Genomic DNA, 20,686 nt, shown 5'->3' on the forward strand with positions numbered 1-20,686 from the left:
TGAATAAGCAAACTTTTTTTTAAACCTGGCAACATTCATCAAATTATTATTATCATTGATAATCATGATCATTATTATCAAAGATGATAACAATCCGTCAACTGAAATTCTATCATTGATCACTTTTGTCACACGTTTAGTGCATTTTTTGGGGAAAAAATACGACAACTACTGAAGTGGCTGAAGAAGTAGCATGTAATTAAAATCCAATTCAATGCTGTATAGGTAGTATATAATACTGAAAACAATTATGTTCAAGTCATTGTTGGTTCGGCCCTTGATTTAAGTCAAATGTTTTTTCATGTGCTCCCACTTGAAAAGAATTGCTCAAATCAGTTTTGGGGCAATTAATTGTTAATTGCACCATCAGTCCAAAATAAGGAAATAGAAATATTTCATACAGACATAGATTGCGAGTGTTAACACACACATCGTGCATTTATTTTATTTTTTTACTTCAATATTTGTGTGTGAGGCTGGTCTGATTGATCTTGAGCCAATCGATCAAGACAGCTAATTTACACTTCGATTATGTTTCCTCACCAACGCCAACTAAATGCCTCAAACAAAACCTTTGCACACGACATCAATTAAGATTTATTTATTTACCTTCGTGCTGTATTTACGTTAGCTTCGTTTTAGGATGATTTCATACACTCCTGTTTTACTAAATAAGTTGTCCAAAAATCATAACCTAACGAATACATACTGAAATAGTGCTTTAGATAATTCATGTTGAATGCAATAGTGTGACGTTTACCTGTAGTGAGATCATATCATATCATCATCAATTTCTCAAAATGAAATCATCTCGTCCTCACCAAGCAAGACACACTTCCTCTGGCTAAAATGTGTTCATTGCGATTGATTAATAATATTGATTAATGATTACGGTCTGCATTTCACGTCCAGTCTAGCAGGGAAACACGCAGATCAATTTCTGTTCAATGTATGTTGAGGGATTTTTTGGGGGCGAGTTTAAAATCCAAGTCGAATAGAACATTATTATTATGATTATTATTAACAGCTATATTGATATATAGTAAGTACATAGAAATGACAATTGTTATGTATTAGGCGTGTGCGATTATTCGTGAATAGATGTGTGCGCCTTCCAGCAGACTGCAGTCGCTCCATCATCGCAGGTCTTTAATAGGCTCCAGCACAGAGCCGCCTTTATTTAGCCAAAACCAAACGGAAACCATTCCCATATGACATGTAGGCTACAGGCCCAGGGACCATGTGGAGTCCGTCCCACTGTTCCGCATCAAATGCATGACAGTTTACTAACATATAGCGTGGATTACTAATAATAATCTTGATGGCAACAATAATTAAAATAATGACGATAATGATATTTTAAATAATTGTTCAGTCTACTCATGCAGTTCAAGGAGGAAAAACTTACATTCTATACTGATAGATTTTAATATGAACAATACTTTTGTACTACTTCTACTTAATTTCTTCCAATCAGGCACCAATCAAATAACCACAAACATACCTGTGCAGAAGTCCAATTGTATTCGTTTCTGTTCTAATTTCATAATAAGTAAATAAATTAAAAATCATTTCATCACTTACAACCAGTCAACTTCTTTTGAACAGAATGTTTGTTTGGTCTAGGGGCGAAAGAGGGGAGCATGCATACATTTAACAGCTGCATTGCTACACGCACGCGCGCACACACGCACAAGAAATACCCCGTCAAATGTGAAATGAGCGGACGGCCCTCTTATAACAAACGTTTTTTTTATTCTTGCCTTGCTTGTCATCCAATCTGCAAAAATAACGGAGACAAGCTGGTGTTAATAAAATAATGATTTGCATTTAATAATAATTTCAATAATAATAATAATATAAATATACATCTTACCTCGGCGTGTGCACAGGCCGGTTGCAGAGAAACACGTTGCCGTCTTGTGTTAAATGCAAGTGGGTGCTGGCAAGAGCGGAGCTGGGTGGGCTGAGAGCCCAGGCTGAAGTGGTAGTGGGAGGGGAGCGGGGGGGAGGGAGGGGGGACTTGCCGGGAGGGAGAGAAGGTGCGAGTGTGAGGAGAGAGCAGCATGTGGAGGAGGAGGTATAGAGGAGGAGGAGGGGAAGAGATAAGTGATCTAAAGGGGAGACGATAGGACCAAAAAAAGTGATGATGATGAATACATTGGAAAGTTTTTTTGGCCCCGGCGAGGGTGTCAGATTGAATGGGCTGTGCGCATGTGCGAAGGTGTCCAAACTGACAATGCTGGTGAGATGAAGATAGTGTTGTTTCTGCTTCTGGGCTCACGGTGGACGACGAGAGGAATCTACAAGGCGACAAGATGAGATCCAAGGCGAGGGCGAGAAAACTGGCGAAAAGTAGGTCCCCGGTTCTCTTTTCCTTCCCGGCTTTCAAAAAAGAAAAAAAAAAGACAGAGAAAAAAGTAGTCTTTCTTGCGCGTCACTATCCGGACTGAGGCGACGCTCTTTTGGGATACGCACATTTAACTTTTTCCCCAAGCGACGTCTTGGCTGTTGAGCCGAGTTTGCGCGCACTTTGCCGTGTTCGAGTCCCTGCGCCAACTTTCATGCGACTGCAGCTTTCACATTCGCCCGTTCTTCTTCCTCCCGCTTTGACGTTCCTACTTACGAGAAGTTACGCGAAACTGGCCGAAATGCACCCGAATGCTCTTCCTCCCCTAAAAAGAGCCGCTTCCAAGTTGTTGTGAAATCACATCATTCCCGCTTGCTGTAATAGTGGGCGCTGTGGTGCTATCCAACAGCATTTCCTTCCTGAAGCGTGCATTTTATTTTGTATTTTTTTTAGGGGAGGGGGGCGTCAAAAGTTAAGAATAAATATTTTGTGCCTCGTTTGTTTTTCAGCACTCTCAGTTCGTATAATGCATCGACAGCCACCCCCCCAAACACACACACACACACACACACACACACATCTCACCCCCTCCTTTTACAACCCCAAGGGTCCCCTCCGAAGGGGGTGTCAATCAATAAGTGCAAAGAGAGACCCAAACAAGCAAATTTGTGTTTTGATATTTGGACTTGAAGGTTGACCTTGCTTCTAATTCTTTTGTGTATGCGTGTGTGTGTGTTTGTGTGTGTGTGTGGTATTTATATTCCGCAGCTGGCTCTGATATTTTATCTACTTGTTCATCCATGCATCTTTTGTGGTCTGTTTATTCACGCGACTCATTAGGAAGGTGATGACCACATTATGATGCCTGGATAAGTGGCCGAATTTAGTTGGGGCCTGCTGGCAGTCAACACGTGTGTTGGTGAGATTCTTTTTTTGACACACGTATGTCCCAAAATCCCGTAGATAGATATTACTTGGATGTATTTATTATGGTTTTGATTATTTTATTTTTTATTGACAGAGCTGCAGTCGCTTGGAAAAACAAAAATTGGTTGCTAAAGTGTTAAAACGAACATTAACTACATTTAAAAATGTCCCTGGATGGATGAATATTATGATCCTTTTTTGAAAGGCATATATTGTAAAATATTATTATTATTATTTGAATTTCTGATGAAAACGTAGTGTTTAAAATAACAATATACTCACTGGGATTTTTAAAAAATACCTAATTTCTAAAGGGTGCACTCTGATGCCCTGTTGTATTAGAAAGCTCTGTTGGCGTGGAGTCTCGTTTTAACTTTTAAGAGTTAAAAAAAAGGAAATGGCTAATTGCTCTGCTTAGTATAATTGCTTAAACGTGCCGAGCAGCCGCTCCTATAGCGAGCATTGTGCACTGGTCCTGATCTGCAAACAGCCCGAGTCGATAGTCTGTTGATCCTGGTGCTAATGAACATAAATACCTGGCTTTGCGGAGCCCTCCTCGCACGGACCCCAGATCAGTGAGAGGGGGCAGCCAGCATTTAAAGAATAGCTCATTTTCGCCTTCAAAAGAGGTGCAACTTATAAATGGGCTGTTTTGAGTTGGCCACTCAACTTGTGTAAGAGAGTGGATGTCCTTTTTTTATTTTGCAGCAACGTATTTTCATTGAACCAGCACCACCGCACACACGCATTCTCGTCAAAACGAAAGGCCGTTAAACGTGCGTGGAAACATGCACGCGTATATGCAGGAGTGAGTATGCGCGTGCAAAAGTGTGTGTCCGTGTGTGTCCGTGTGTGTGTGTGTGTGTGTGTGTGTGTTTGTTTGTGTGTGTGTGTCCGCGCGCGAGCGACCGTGTGTTTTACTGGGACCCATTGATCCACGTTCAGAGGCCTGCTTTGTTTAAAGTGTGTTTTCAGTCCCGCGAGGAAGATAAACTACAACTCAGAATAGTATCCGTCTTGGACTCTATAAATTGATTGAGTTTATCGATTAAGATATTTTTCGCCTGTGTGCATACAAACGAAAATAAATAAATGAATGAATAAATACATACGTACATTAATAAATCCACATCTATATATATATATATATATATATATATATATATATATATATATATATATATATATATATATAGTAATAATAATGATCATGTACACACAGCAAAATAAACTAACAGGAAGGTGTTCAATGATTGTCCCCTCAATTTAGCATATTATTGATTAGCTTGCTCTGTTGCAAAGTCTGTATGTATCCCATCTAATCAATAAACAAAAGAAGAAGAAAAACATTTTGGATGTTATGTATGGTCTTGTGATTGACTCGCAACCAATCCAAGCTTTTTTCCACTTCTCAGTCAGTTGGGATGCAATCAACTCACCCTATCTCTAAAGCATAGAGGCTTCATAGAAAAGGATAGATCAATGCTTTGTGTGTGTGTGCGTGGGGGATTACCTGTGGAAGATGTGCACAAAATTGCCCCCACATTTTGATTACTTTTACCAGTATATTTTTAGTTCAATAAATATATTTGTTGCTTCAAACACTGCATTTTGAATTTAGAATGTTCTTTGGTTGTTTTAATAGGAAAGCCATGATATTTTCGAAAGACCTACCCATTTCACAGACATTTTTCACTTGTCGAGTACAGACTGATTTGCCAGTTGTCATTTATATCACAACTCAATTCCATTTGAAGAAGATATATTTCAGTTTGATGAGCTAGTGGTCATTGTCATCATGGTTTTGGATTTCACTGGCCTTAATGTTAAACTAAAACTCAAGTAATACTAATTTGTTTCATTCATGCGTCAAGGCATGTTTTGTGTCCTCTTGTAAACAACCTTTCCCAACCTTTTTTGAGCCAAGACAGACGTTTTTCATTACAATTATGTCACGGCACACCACGAAACACCCCAGAAAATAATTATGATCTGCTTCTTGTTTACTCACAAATGGTCATACTATAAGTAAAATTGTGCCATTTCAGTTCAACGAGAAGCTGACGCACAGACACGAAGCCGGAATTTAATTTGTTGTATGAATCTCAACTACTGGATGCTAGTGATGGAAATCATATATTTAATCACAATACAATATGAGACCGATTCCTTGGGCAACCTTATAAATGACGATATTACACTGTAAAAAAATAAAACTTCCAAAAGTTTGTGCTAACTTAAGAATTTCAGTTAGAAAAATCTAAAGTTTTTGTCTGTAATTTGCTATTTTGAGTATTTGTAACTCAGCATACTGTTTGTTAACTTGAATGAGTTGTGCTGATTTGAATTATCATCTTTTGGCGACAAAAGCTACATTTCTAAATGAGCAGATGCTGAGATGTTACATTGTCCTAACTATATGTAAGTTGCGCTAATCTGAACTGTTACGTTTTAAGTTGTGCTCACGTGAAATTGTGAGTTGTGTGAACTTGGCCCTAGCCTTACACATGACGCCTTCACAAGAGTACACTGGCAACAGCTGAATCAGCCAGACCGTGTACTTCACTTCACTATGACTTACGCTGTCATTCAGGAGACCCAGGTTTGATTACTGCTTGGTTTGGTTAGAAGTACTTAAATTTAGGGTTCTGCATACTTTTATTGACTTCAAATTTAGAGTTGTTTGCGACAACGTGCATTTGCAAGTTTTCCATTTCACTTGAAATGCAACTGAATTTAGTTGACTTCAACTTAGAAAAAAAAACTTAAAAACTAACATTTTTTTTACAATCTACAATTAAATTAAAAAGAAAACAAACGCATTGTTTCTACAAATCAAGTACATTCTTCAAGTTTCTTCCCATTGCCAAGTTGAGCTCATTGTTTTATCAGTCCTGGCTTGTTTCTTATTAACCCAGACTTTTATTTATAGATAGATATTTTTTTTCAGAATGGGTGCAGGTTTCTGTCACATCTGCTTATGTTAGGTTGAGTTGAATGTGGACTTTGGGGCCCAGAGTCTACTTCCCAAATGTGTTTCCACAGGATTTAAAAAAAAAGACTCAATGTCTGCTTAATAAAATCTTCGTCAACACATGTACAATTGTATTCTGAGCTGTTGTATCATATTAAACCCCACAATGATTTTGCCACTTTGTAACTTGTAAAAGGGTACCCTCTTTTCCTTCTTAAATTTGAGTAATATTTTGTCACAGTTGCAATCTCATGTCTGGAACTGCAATACAGGGTCTTTGTTTGATTTGATTCGCATAAAAATATACAAAATACAAATGAATTACTTTATATAACCTTAACTTGAAATCAGGTCTCACCCTTACTCACTCGTCTGCACCGTGACCTCCTTCAATTTTTCCGAAACTGCCACAGTGAACAAATTAAAAAAGAGCGAATGATGACTCGCCTGCTCTGAATTTTGGCTTTGCATTTGTAAGAATCTAATATTGTTAGCCGCTTTTACAACTTTTCTGCTTTTACTCATATCCTAGTGTTTTTGTCACCAGGAAATTACTTCCATAGCGATTCAGTCACTCTTCCCTTAATAATGCTCCTGCTGCTTTCCCTATGCTAGATAAAGTGGTCACGCATGTGCCATTAAATCTCATCTCATCTCTCATTTTCTGAATCGATTTAATCTCATTAGAGTCATGGGGGGTGCTGGAGCCTATCCCAGCTGACTCCGGGCCAGAGGCGGGGACACCCTGAATCGGTGGCCAGCCGATCGCAGGGCACAAGGAGACGGACAACCATTCACACTCACACCCATACCTAGGGGCAATTTGGAGTGTCCAATTAGCCTACCATGCATGTTTTTGGAATGTGGGAGGAAACTGGAGTACCCGGAGGAAACTCCCGCAGGCCCGGGGAAAACATGCAAACCCCACACAGGTGGACGTGACCTGGATTTGAACTCAGGACCCTGAGTTTTTCGAGATAGAAATTATTGTTCACCTCTCATCCTTTCTTGTGCTCATTTTGCCCTCTTAGGGGCAGTGCGGTGTATGCATGTAGATGCACAATTAACGGGGAAATAAATTAAAAGAAGTTTTATTTAATTATTTTTACATTATTTTCAAATACTTTGGAAGGATTGCGTTAAAATTGTCCTGAATGTAATTTTTAAGCCATTTTAGTGGTCTTTTAGAGGCAACGATTGGATTTAACCTCAATAAGTGTTCATCTCATCCAGATAGCAAGAGTTGGCAATGTTGCTGGCTAGTAAGTGTGTGTATGGGTCTGCGTGTGCATTTACAGTTGTTCGAGGTCCTCTCGCTGTTCCACATCATGTTCGGTGTGGCACAGGGATGGGTGGGCACCTCCGAGACATCCACAAGTGCTTCTTTTTGCGGCCTATTGCAAACTGAGTTGCATATTAGGTTGACATGCAAATACCATGAACCATTAAGCTCTTGCACATGGCTCCAAATCCCATTCATTCCTTTGATACGCTGACCTCACATTATCCAGTTGGCAAATATTCCTTGCGGCCTTGCTCCATGACCTCATCTGCTGTGTTTGGAGAAAAAAAAGAAGCATTTGGCAGTTTCACTTATTTCCCTGATGTTCCTTCTCTTTCTTTGACCCCTCCGCTAAACTTGTGTGTCAACAGTGGCAGTCTTTGTTAGAATATCTGAGGAGTAGCTATTGAATTCAACAAGATGAAAAGGAAGCTCTCGTGTATCTTCACTTATGACTGACGAGCAGGTTACTCTTGCATTATCAAGCATGGGCTAAGAATACATAACTTCCGGGAGTGTCATTCCACTTGAGAGAGCTCATCTTCTCTTCCAGAGCACACTGATTAACACAAAGTTTTTTCTCTCTCTCTCTCTATTTCCCTCTCACTCTTGTTTTTGCTTCATCTCAGTGCTGTAAGTTTGTGTGTCTGGCATGGGTTTTGCACCACCCACTGTGTAGCGGTGCGCACTGTTTGCCAGACGAGAGGCGAATGTGTGGAGTCCTAATGAGCTTGTTGTAGCAGCCCTCATGATTCCCTCCACGTCGCGGCGTCCCGGGGATTGCTCAGCATTGTGACTAGTCTTATCTGGGTCTAATCCTGATTTGTTTGGCATTAGCCAGGTCACTTTCAACCTCTTTCTCCCATTTATTCGTTTGTCCGGACTCTGTTCTTTTAATTTGATCCTCAATGCCCTGTCCCCAGTGCCACTCTCTGTGTGTCGTAAGACTTATTTTTTCTTTCATTGTTTGTTTCCAGTGAAACTCCGGAACTACCAGTTGCAGTTCGTACAAAATCCCTCATTTTACATAACTCTTATTGTTAGGGTCACGAGTGAGCTGTGACCTATTAAGCCTGGCTATGGTCTGGTCCACAGCAGTTCTCAGGTGATGTATAGAGACCAACATTACAGAGGCACATTCACACATTTGGAAAATTACTAATAAATCATTTATTTTCCATGGTAGTTATCCTCACGAGGGTCGCGTTAGTGCCGGAGCCTATCCCAGCTAACTATTGGGCTGTAGGCGGGGGGCAACTTGAATTGTTTGCCAGCCAATTTAGAGTGATCAATCAGCTGCCCATGGATGTTTTTGGTCTGGGAACCGTAGCACCAACCCAAGAAAAAAAACACGCAGCCACAGGAAGAACATGCAAACTCCACACAGGAAGGCCGGAGTCCAGCACTGAATCCTTCATCTCAGAACCTGTTAGACGAACATGCTGACCACTCTACCAGTGTGTTGCACTAACCAAATTAAAACTTACTAGCATTCCAGTGACCACTCAGATACTGAGTTGTAAATAGCAGACATTTGTGATTTTAAATTCTCTGTTTTGGTTTGTTGCCTTGCTCAGGCTCGTGTGTTCAGTGCTGCCTCTATGTAATATTGTAGTTGTACTATTTTAAAGAAAAAAAAAATCAACTGCGCTAATCAAGAGCAAGTAGGATTAAGATGATGCTGGCAGTGGAAAACCAGAGTATATCTCCTTTCTCTCGCTTTTTTGTTGTTGTTCCTGTTAATGGAGTTTGTCTCGGTAACAATGTCAAGGAAGATGTGTTTTTTTTAAATACCCATCTACTTTGTATGTGAAGACATGTCTTCAGTCACAGCCTGGCACTGCTGATGATTCTCATCCTGTCCAGATATGATAAGCTTACAAACTGCTCTCCCATGGGCTGTTTGTCTGTCTGCCCCTTAAATAGCCCACAGTTTGTGAAGGCAGTGTGGCTCTCAACTCCCTCAGCCTCCATCTCCTTTCATCGAGCCGCCAGTTCAAAGTCTTGGCTCCATCTTCACTTCTATCTGTCCTGCTTTTCTTTCCCTCCCTCCCTACTATCGTTCTTACTGGGTTATATCATTACCACAAAGATGGGCTCGCTGTGTCTCATTAAAGAGGATTAGAGACATCGCCACGTCTCACAAGGGCCGAGCGGGACATTTCTTTTCTCTGGTCACCCCACCAGCCCCTTTTCTCTCTCAGATCAGGTTCTTTGATTCGGCCAGATAAAGACCTCTTTCATGTCAGCGAGGACAGTTTGCGATTACACTGTCAAGCCTGTCGCTTTGGTGGGTTTTACAAATTTGCCACTCGGGGTGGGGTGGTTGTGCGGTCTGTACTGGCCAGACGGGGGACAAGAAGATTCACAGTAATTGAGCTGTCATTATCGAGTGACCCTGCTAGCCACTACAGCGTAGGCCTCAGAAGACCTCTTATTTGTTTAATACTTGGGATAACTTTCTTTGTGAGTATGACAGACAGCAGAAAAAGGTGGGAGGAGTGGGGTGGCGAAGTGGGGTGTCTGTCCGTAGATGAATGCCTTTGCTTATTTGGGCACCACTCTTCAGGACTGCTCTCCATGAAAATTGGCCCTGCGACATCACCAATCTCAGTTTCTTATCTTAGCACCTCGCTGGAGCATAATTAGGCCCATATAACCTGGCGCTATTTATTTAAAAAAGAAAGCTTTTGACATGTTGATTACAGACACCTCCCCAACCAGAGAAAAGTTCGTCCAGTTGTGTTTTTCAATTAGAAAAAGTAGAATGCTTCAAACAGAATAAATGGACACATGAGTGTGGTTTAATGCCTCATTCCATTTGTAGAATTTGTGCATATCTCCTGATTTGGTTATGGGTGTCCCGTAGATCCAGTTTCCAGAATTATCTATAAATATTACCATATAGTAGTTAAGACTCGCTACTTTTTAAATGGGTTCAGGTGCTTGAATGGTTCTTAAACCCATTTTTTTTTTAAGTTTCCTATTTTCAGGCAATACATTGCTTTTAATATGTAAGACAAATCTAAAACATGTGACCCAGTCTGAGTGACGGTGATGGAGAAAAGCTCCTGTTAGGATAGAATGACAACGCAGGCCTAAAGGTTGTGGTGGATGAAATAAGAACCCCCACCTTCCCCTCATTAAGTCAGAGTTAGATTGGTTTTGAAGTGATGAGTTGGTTGGAATGTGTGTGATCATGAGCGTGCACACTTGTTTGTGTGTGTAGATGTTAGAGAGGTCCTGACTAAAACATTTCAAGATGGCCCATTAGCCTTTCCCGACACTAGGATTCCTCTCCTCTGACCCCCTCCACCTCGAAGTCCCTCTGTCCCAGAGGCCCCCAACCTCATCCTGCCAAGTGTACGGTTCCAAAGTAACGACGAAGCAGTCTGCGTGTGAAAATATTGAATTGCAAAAACATCCCTGGGTGAGAGGGTGTGTGAATAGAGCTTTCAGCACAGAGTCCAGCCCAGGCCCTCTGCTACTGACTGATGGACAACAAATGGCATTTTGTGTCCAGTGAGCGGGGACAGAGCAGAGAAAGGAAGAGGAGATGGAGAGAAGGGGGCTTCTTGAGGTTCTTTAAACCTCTTCACTAAGAGGCCCTAAATGTAGGCCTGAAATGCCTTATCACATGACCCGTCTGACCCTTGGCCTCGACTCAGTGGAGGCTGTCAGACTCCTCTCCAACTGGAGGCACAAAGCCCTACAGCCTCAAAGGCCACCATTCAGACTCCCGTGCAGTCGTCTTCCAAAGGTAAATAGGTAAAAGTAATGTCACTGACCTTCACTTTCCCTCACTCGACATGAGGGCAAATCTCTTGAGATGCCCTGATTGTCAAAGTGGAGGGTGGTCTTTATCGACTGCTCATCTACCGTTTTATCACTCGGGCATTATGCACATTGTGATGCTTTCAAAAACTATGCTGATTGAAATGCTGAAAATGGGCAAATTCTTTTTTTCTCTGGGAATCGAGTTGAGTAACTCTCTATCTGTAGGGGCGGACGTAGCTGTACATGAGCAGATTTCTGATGCCTCAGAGGACTGACTGGGTCACAGCATGGCCGTAACCTCCCGTCTTGCTCCGCAACCCACACGCTGGCACTGTCTCGCTACTGATCAGTCCAAGAATTCTTTCTGCCCTTCTATTTTTTCTCCTCTTCTGGAACACTGAAAGTTCTCTCTCTTCCTGGCCTCCTTTGAAAAGATGCGGCGTCTTTGTCCGGCCTGATAAAGGATGCCATAGTTCCCCTTTTCCCCTTCTTTGTGTCCCAAGGCTGGCGGCTCCTGTAGAAGTGCAAATGGTATCCTCTCAGAGGGGCTATCCCCGCAGGCCCCGGAGGACCCTGTCTCCCTCACTCTCTCCTTCAGGCTTGGCTAATTACCACCCTGCTGCCCCCTCCTCGCAGCCCCCACTAGTTCCCTGCTCTTTGCTGCCGTGGACAGCACATTCCCACAACCAGCACCTGGCCTTCTTTTCTCCTGACCCGCTTTGATGGCTGACACCCCAGCCTGGCCCTCCCTCCTTTCCTCATCCTCTTCTTCTCCCACCGCCCCGTCTTTCTTTTCCTCCATTTCTTCACACTCCTTTCTCGCTTCGACTCTCGTTAATAGAGGTTTTAAATTGCTTTCTGACCCCAGGAAACTAGTCATGTTGATATCGAAGAGGCTGACCAGGGAAGGGAATGGATGTTAGCCGATGTAGTAGGAAGCTGCATAGAATGTGCAATACATCTTCATAAGTAATGAGATAATCAAATATTAAATAGACCATCCGACAATGGCTGATATTTTGGATAATTGCATCAATGAAAAGCAGTGGGAACAGTTTGAGTAAAGCCATTATTCCATATGTAATTCCTGCGGTTTTCATGAGCAGGTGTTCCAAAATGTTTGTCATTACTGTTGATATAACCTCTGACCTCTCCATTTTAGTTGATCACACAGCAAGGTTGGGATACCAACAGGATGCTAAACTTCATTCCCAATACCGTACTATGTTATCCATTTCTTGCCCAAAATTAGAAACTTAAATGTGATGACTTGTACAATTTGACCAAAGCACCAAATGCAGATTGACTTGACTTGCTGTTGCTGCAGTGTTAATCCACTGACCCGTCGAAACACAAATATCTAATTAATTGCATATTTGCTTTCTACCGCCTGCAGGCCAAATCAATAGCCTGCCCCAGAGGATTTGGCCAATTCATAGCTGCCCTTTGTACCGTCTGGTGATCCCAGCGAGGGTGCTCGGACAGCTTTCTGAGGAAAACAAATAGCTCTATTACACTCTTGCATCTGCGTGAGCGAACGTTTCTCCTCTGGGACTCTGAGGATCAGTTATTAATCGGACCTTCTCTCTGCACGGTGAACAAATTATTTTTCAACCTAGCTTCACTTGACAAGACCTTGTGTTCTGCTGATAAGCAATGCTTTCTTCTCGTAAATTGATTGTGACTATAAAGTATAGCAACACAGTGTGCAAGTCCACGGTATGACTTTAATATAAGATAATTTTAGTATCCATTTGCACATTCAAGACGGCATCACAAATGAGCTGACGGAAGCCCAACTTGAGGCCTACTACCTTACTTACAATCCCGAAAAATAAAAATAAATAATGGTTGGCAAAGTGCGCAGCTCTTAAGCGAATTATGTATTGGCAGATAACTTTGAGGGGAAAATACAATGCCTTTTATTTTTGGGCTTATCGGTAGGAACAATAATAATAATAAAGATAAAGTTGTTCTTATGAGGTCTATGATTAAAACTAGTTTGAGACTCCTGGATAAATCCCACTGGTCAATCATCTGTTCTTAAATTGGAATTAAACTTGCCATATCTAAACCACTTGTAGTTTTTAAAGATTGGTTTGGACATATAGAAATAATACAGAATTTGGTGTTTGGACAGGTTTCACCTGGATAGTTGATTTTATTCTTCAAAACTGGTTATAGTTTCCCTTATTTGTGAGTGCAGATATTTGTTTTCCATGTATCATAAATGTATACTGCATTGGGAAAAGAAAATTTACCCTTGGAAATTAAAAATTGTTGCAAAGAACAGAGAGTTATGTACCAACAAATATCTTTGTCAGCCATTCCCATTAATTTAGAGCAGGGATGGCCAAACCGGTCCTCGAGGGCCGCTGTGGGTGCAGGTTTTTGTTCCAACCGATCCAGCACAGACATTTTGACCAATGAGATTTCTGAAGAAAACAAGAAGCACCTGACTGCAATCCACTGATTGCACTTGTAGGACACCCGATTGGTGAAAAGGTGTCATCTTGATGGGTTGGAATGAAAACCCGCACCCACTGCGGCCCTTTGTGGAATAGTTTGGACACCCCTGATTTAGAGTAAGAGAGTGAATACTCAGCAAAGATGTGCCGACTTTGCTCATGCTGCCTACTGTACAACGAAGGCTCCACTGGATAGTACAGAATATACACTGCTCACACCTAGACCTGTTACACTCGTCTGTCAGAATTTGAGTCAAACGAGGATTATGCCAGTTGGTTGAAATTGAAATGAAAGTACAGTACTGTCATTGGATTGATACATGTTTTTTTAATGTGAACAAAAAAGGAGGGTGGCGTCAAGCTAAATCATTCACGGTGTCATCATTTCGTATAGCTTGCATTGCTTGTTATGCCACCTGGATGATGTTATTGTCACTGCTTGCAGATTTTTTTTTAAAAAAATTCTGGGCAGCAGCTGCCCTGAGCTGTACATTTCACACATCATCACCTCCAGGACGTGATGATGTCATAAACAGGGATGCTTGAATTCTAAGCCATTTTTGCCATAATGAGCATCAAACTGAAGTGTTTTATGTTTTTTTTCAGGAGACTCCTATGTCTACCTTTTCCAATGATTGTGATTAAAACTGATGATGTGTTTGCTACTTTTGGACCTTCTAGTTACAGAGACAATGGCAATATGCGCTCAACTTTCACACATTGTGCCTTTCCGCAGTCCTATACAAACATGACATTTCTAACATGCTAAGATGCTTAATTGTGTGCACGCTGGCGCTTAAATAATTTACCGGTTCAATCCCTCACTTAGTTTTTATTTGCTGGCGAACTTTTTAATTTTTAGCGCAGTTGCAGTGACGAAGCACACAAAGGAGACTGAATCATTTTTGAAAGACATAATAGATTTGCTCCATGAACTAACTCTATGTGACAAAATGTTACAATCCACCAGTAACTTTCTCTGTTTTAACAAACAGCAGGGAACTTTGATTTGAGGTTCTTCTGCAGAACGAGGCGATAGCTCGGCCCAGCACATCTGAGAGTACTTTGGTGCAATAACAGCAAATGTTTGTCTTGTATTGTATGGCACGCTGCTGGAGGAGCGCTAAAGCCCCTTCTTCCAGCGCCTAAAGCGCCTCTTAATAAAATAGTCAAGAATAACTCTGCAACCTTAATCTTCCCCTCAGATTACCGCACTCAGGGCGGGAAATTAGCAGCAGGCCCACACACTTCCCGCTTTGCTTGTCTTCTTCCATTGATACAGTTATGGCTTTATTTGCACTCGTCTCTTCCTTTTCATGTGTATCACTGTATCATTTGCATCTTAATCGCTTAGTGAGGAAACTCGCTTTATCCCTCTCCTCTCAATTTCCACGTGGGAGGCTGCACGGAATCTAGTGAGCAGGGAGAGAGAGATTGTTGACCACTTAAAGCAGGACACCAGGCAACATGCCATTGATGGCTACTACACTTCCCTTAATGCAATTTGAACATTTAAATGTGGCTGCTGATAATTGCTAATTGATTTCTTTGAAGCAGATGCGATCTGGAGGTTAATAGGAAGCTACTAACTGTAGCACCCACACCAGCATATTTTCCTTCAGGAATATATTTCCTACATTGTATTGAAAATTATATAATATATCTTGCATTGCAATTCAACATATTACCCTTAATAGGATAACAGCTACACAATTGTTTAATCCTTTCCATTTTTTGGCTTGTCTTTACAGGATATCAGAATAGGCAGATGCACTTTCTTTAAATGCATTTTTCTGACAGTGTCATAAGACTCTCCTAAACATGACTTGACACATGTCATGAAAATGTATCAATAGGTATGATAGTGTCATTCAGTAAATTATATTACTTTTGATGCAAAGTTGACATTGTTTCAGATGTCTTTGTTTTAGGGTTTGAGTTGGGACACTTGGTACAATATAGCCTCTCAGAGCTGTTGTTTGGATTTGAATCACCTCCCACCCTTCAGATCTTTTAGAAATCTCCCAACTCCAGAGATCTCTTTCTTGACAATACTTCAAAGCTTCTCTATGTGGTTGAGGTCAAGGTGGGATGGAGACCACATCAAGGGCTTCTCTCCCTTTATACTCTTATTGGCTAATGTTGCAGATATATTCCTTGCATCATACAATTGTTCACTGTCGAGCTCCATGTAACCCTGGATGGTCCAGGTGGATCGGTTCATAAATAGCCACCGTGACCTAACAAGGGTACACTGTACTAAGGAGGTAGGAGATCATGTTTTGGGGCAGAAACAGGGGTCGAGAGATGGACATCGACTTAAAGGTATTTAATTTACATTTTTGTAGACTGCATAGTAAGTAGAGTTGTTGACCGACCATCAAAATCTTGTCACTTTCAATAAAGCTACTATGCTTGCAAAATTTGAACGTGAATCTCCTGACCATAAACCAGATGTACCAACCACTTAACCTCTCTGGTGCCCAGAATATTTCACCTATCCTGTAATCATAAGACAACATTATGAAAACAGTGTGCTGAGAAGCAAAACAGAGGGTAACACTTTTTGGCCTGGTATTTTTGGATAATTTTGTATATTTCAGAATATACTAGGATAAAAGCTAAGCTTTTAGATTGTGCATAAAAAGTTGTAAATGTCATACTCATCCAAAAATGCAGAATTAAATAACCAATTGAAAATAATATTGTTGTATTTGGATACACTGGCCCATTGGTTTCCTCATCCACCTTACAGTCCAGCACACCTGCAACCCTGGTGAAAGTATGTTACTCTATTATTTGAGTAATCACTTTTATGAATTCTGTTCATTATAGTGTTTCAGCAGCCGTAATTTAATGTCTGTTCTGAAATGACAGAATACTGTAGAGTTGCTGTCATCTTTTTTGTGCATTGTGATGTTAAAATACGTAGATTTAGAATTCTATTGTGTTAATATTACAAGTACTTTAAAGAAATGAAATAAACAAAACTTTTGTGATTTGGGGATGAAGTGTTCAATCCCACTCTGCCTGTGTAGGGTTTGCATGTTCTCTCTGTGTCTGTGTGGCCTTTTTCCCGGTACTCCGGTTACCCACATGCAAAAACATGCATATTAGGTTGATTGAACACTACAAAATTGTCCCTAAGTATGAGTGTGAGTGCCAATAGTTGTCTGATTGTGCTCTGTGTTTGGCTTTCAACCAATTCAGGGCATACCCTGCCTTTTGCTCATAGTTAGTCCTGCAATCGTAGTAAGGTCCAGGTCTTCTCTTTATGGCCTAAAAACGGAAAAGCATGGTTAAACCTGATTAAGTGATATGTGCCTCTCCGAGACTGTACATCATGAAATTGTGTAAACACAATTGTTTTCACAGGTTGGTCACGTCTAATTAAGGGTGCGAGCAGAGTCAAGCAGGTGGTCGCTCATAGCCTATTGACTATTTGGACGACTCTTTTACTCTAAAGAGGGCAATTTGTGTTTCTCACCCGTCCGTCTCTCTCCAAAGGCCAGAGCTGAAGTGGCCCACTTATTTGAACAGGGTCTTGTGGTCATGACTTGTGGTGACATATTAATTGAGCTGTTTCTCCACAGAAAAGAAAAGGCTAATGTCACAAATGGTCTAAGTGTGTTTGTAGAGCCTGGGAAATTGGTTTTGTTTGGCTAAAATGTTTTTAGGTTTTTATTTACACATCCATCAGTGTCAAATAGTGTCTGCCTCTCAATTTCTGTATGGATGTGTGTTTCTTACACTGTCAGGACTGTGTCTCTTTGGTGCATCGTATGTTTTCTCAATTTTAAACATGTTACTATTGGAAGGAAGGCATACAAAGAGGGCACCAAGAGGCACAACGTTTCTCCTGCCTCTTGTGGTTTTCCACACGGCTTTTAAGATCTTCATCTATTACAATATTTAGACTTTCGCTGCAGCCTTTTGAAAACCATTACCCAGCGTCCAGCCCTCTGGGTTACCAAATGTCTACCTATTTCATTTAGTCTCACAATGTGGCATTAGGTTTAATTGCTCAAAATGAAGTTTGACAGTAACTTTCCCATTTCATCCATTTCCCTCTGGCAACAGTAAATTGCTGAGAAAGTGCAGACTGCTGCCGTTGCTCAAACATTAGACTTACTGACAGCCATGTAGTATCATTTGTTGCCTTTCAGCGTGGAAAACTGACCTCATTTTAGGATACTGCATGCACTATTCTCAGCATGGTGTCTACATAAATACAGTTGTGAATTCAGTTTGAACCTACTCATTCTAAGTGACAGAGTGCATTGAGATGAATTGAAGTCCACCTTGAAGTACTTTATGATGCTAGATACTGTATCAAAGGAATAGTGTCAATGTTGGCACATTATATTTGTACTGTCCATATGTAGTTTAAATACTTTATATTATTAAATAACAATCAAATATTTACTTGTTCAAAATGTAATGGGTCACTTAGTCGAAAGTTAAAACATTAAAACCTGTTCCACCGTTCTTTTTGTTGTTGTTGTTGTTGTTGTACATTTTGCCCAACTACCTGCAGATTCATTCTATTTCACCGTGAAATTTCATCAGAAATTACTTGCCCCCCTATTGCATTATAAGGTTTTAAAACGATTAGTTTAGTACATGTGACAATAGGTCAAGTAGTATGGCAGACCAGTGAAATAGATGCTCTGGGATAACAAAGCCAGACAAGCTGGCCTAAAACCAAGCAAACATAACAATAGACATATCAGCCGCATATTGTGTACATAATTCTTGCTCCTAACCATTACCCAAAGCTCATGAATGGTTGTTTGAATCATTTGCTGACAGTTGTCTCTGTTTTACGGTTGGAACATTTTATTGCATACACCTCATAATGTGAATTTGTAGTCAAATGCCCAAAACTGGCAGCCAGCAAATGATGGAATAAGTGCTTCTCCATCCATTAGAGCATGGTTACCAAGACAGAGATTGTTTTAGCTGGCATCCTTGTGAAGAGAAACAATAAAAGAACAACATGACGCCGCAGATAATTAGCCCTTGGAAAGCTATAGAATGACACATTTGTTCTGTATTTTTTCTGGAGAGAATACTTTGTCTTGGGAAGAAGCAGTTTTCACCTTTTTGTTATCCATTTCTAGGCATTGGATTTTCGACGGGACTTTGTTGGAGATATTTGATGGGGCAAATAATGTTACATTTATCCTTCTGATAATCTTTTTGGAAAATGTGGTAATGTCACTGTGCTTTGAAAAACTGATCAACTTTTAATTCTTCCTGGTTGGGAGGGCCAACAGAAAAAAATTGGGAAACACTGGGCTAGCAAAAAATCATAAAACAATATTAGTAAAGCACAGTTGGTAAAAGCATCTACATAATTCACACATTATGGATGAACTACAATGCAACACAGTTGATTGGTTTTGTAAGTCAAATACGTCAGCACTGTAGATCCCCGTGTGCGGTCGATTCGTCGCCGGTCTTTTGGTCGTCGTCTTTTGGTCGCCCGGACCGTGCCAACGGGTGACTAAAAGACCAGGGCGACCAAAAGAACGACGACCAAAAGACCGGCGACAAAACAAGGTAAAACAACACGGTCTACGCATCAATAAAAGCCAACAATGGCCATAAGCAGTTTCACTGAGCCGACGTGTGAGTGTATAAGAGTTTGTATGTACATGAGTTGTCCCCTTAGGAAGGTACGTCAGTCAGGGTCTTAACAAGTTCTCCAACAAAAAACAATAAAAGTCCGGGAAATTTGGAGCTTTTCTTTAGCCTAATAATTAATAGGGCATTAAGTATGACTAAATAGTAATTTGCAGTTTGTATTTAGGGAATTTGAGCAACGATTTAAATGGTAATTATCAATAACCTTTCGGGCGACCAAAAGACCGGCGACCAATCGACCGTGTACCGCAGATCCCGCCCCAATTTGACCTAACCTGAAAGAATTACCAACAAGCTGGTTCTTCTTTCAAGCCAAATAAAGTACAGCATAACGACAGTAAAAAACAGCCTCAAAACAGTATGGCCTCGCTTCCTTGTTCTGGCGCAATATTGCTGCGGTCATAATCTTTTTTTTTTTCCTTGGCTATATACTAAAGTATCAAAAATAAGATGTATCAGTCAACACAAGCACAAACACACGCACACAAAAAAGCCTTGATTCGATTATTTCTCACTCTTCCTATGACTCCTCCACGGTGGGTCCGTTTCCAATTTAAGGCAGGTCATGCTTTGTGTTTCTCATTGTCATGACAAGGTTCCTCCAAAATTGAGGGCTCTCTCCGATTCGGTTTAATTAGATCTAGAGAGCAATGGGGGAGACAGGCAGCGTAGAATAATTGAGAAGTGGACTGGGGTGGGGGTTAAACAGGTAAAAGTGGGGTCAAAAGTAGTTTACCTTCATCTACTCCTTGTCTGCATTTCCTCCTTTATAGGAAAATTAGATCTGCCTGCTCCTCATAAAGTTTATTTTTCATGTTCAGTATTAAACCTTTGAAGTGTGTAGAGTCCCTCAGCCCCGAAAACACATGCATGCACGCACAGAGACGTGTGCACAGGCCACCTTTCAAACACCAATAGCCGTCGCTTATCTACCCCCTCCACTTACTTCCAGACATTGGTCATTACCTGAGGCTGCAATGGAAGAAAGAGTTGTGGTTAATCAAATTGGGTCTGCAGGTTTTCTGCCATCAGAGGAAGTCCAGGCCATTGCGAGGTCATTGGTTCAATTTTAGTCTCTAGGAAACTAACACAGAGTGAAGAAGTTAGTTTCTGCATGTTTTGAATGGCTTTCAGGCAAAATGTCTCATTAAGACACTGTAGGAAGAACACATGGCATGAGTAAAGGCTGGCCAACAGATGCGTTTCAAATCTAAGATGATATTAAGAAAGCGGGGTTGCATTTTGTCTTGTAGTTTATT

General features: G+C 40.9%; 1 protein-coding gene and 1 long non-coding RNA gene across 12 annotated transcripts in view; one reads left to right on the top strand and one right to left on the bottom strand.

Moving 5' to 3' along the window:
• Positions 1-586: 586 nt before the first annotated feature.
• LOC144076891 (uncharacterized) lies at positions 587-2,820 on the bottom strand. 2 transcript variants are annotated; one of them, XR_013300815.1, is made up of 3 exons: positions 2,239-2,820; positions 1,877-2,114; positions 587-1,780 (listed from the first exon to the last, which is right to left on the bottom strand). It is a non-coding gene; the product is annotated as an uncharacterized LOC144076891 (long non-coding RNA). The 2 variants fall into 2 exon arrangements; XR_013300814.1 differs by having other exon boundaries at positions 1,877-2,820.
• prdm16 (PR domain containing 16) overlaps positions 2,049-20,686 on the top strand; it is a 140,877-nt gene continuing 122,239 nt past the window's right edge. For all 10 annotated transcript variants that reach the window (XM_077604168.1, XM_077604175.1, XM_077604172.1 and 7 more), the window contains exon 1: positions 2,049-2,355. In XM_077604168.1, coding sequence (XP_077460294.1) covers positions 2,319-2,355 — 37 coding nt within the window. In that variant the 5' untranslated portion in view covers positions 2,049-2,318. The remainder of the gene's footprint in view (positions 2,356-20,686) is intronic.

Source organism: Stigmatopora argus, chromosome 1 (assembly GCF_051989625.1).
Source record: "Stigmatopora argus isolate UIUO_Sarg chromosome 1, RoL_Sarg_1.0, whole genome shotgun sequence".
Classification (NCBI taxonomy): domain Eukaryota; kingdom Metazoa; phylum Chordata; class Actinopteri; order Syngnathiformes; family Syngnathidae; genus Stigmatopora; species Stigmatopora argus.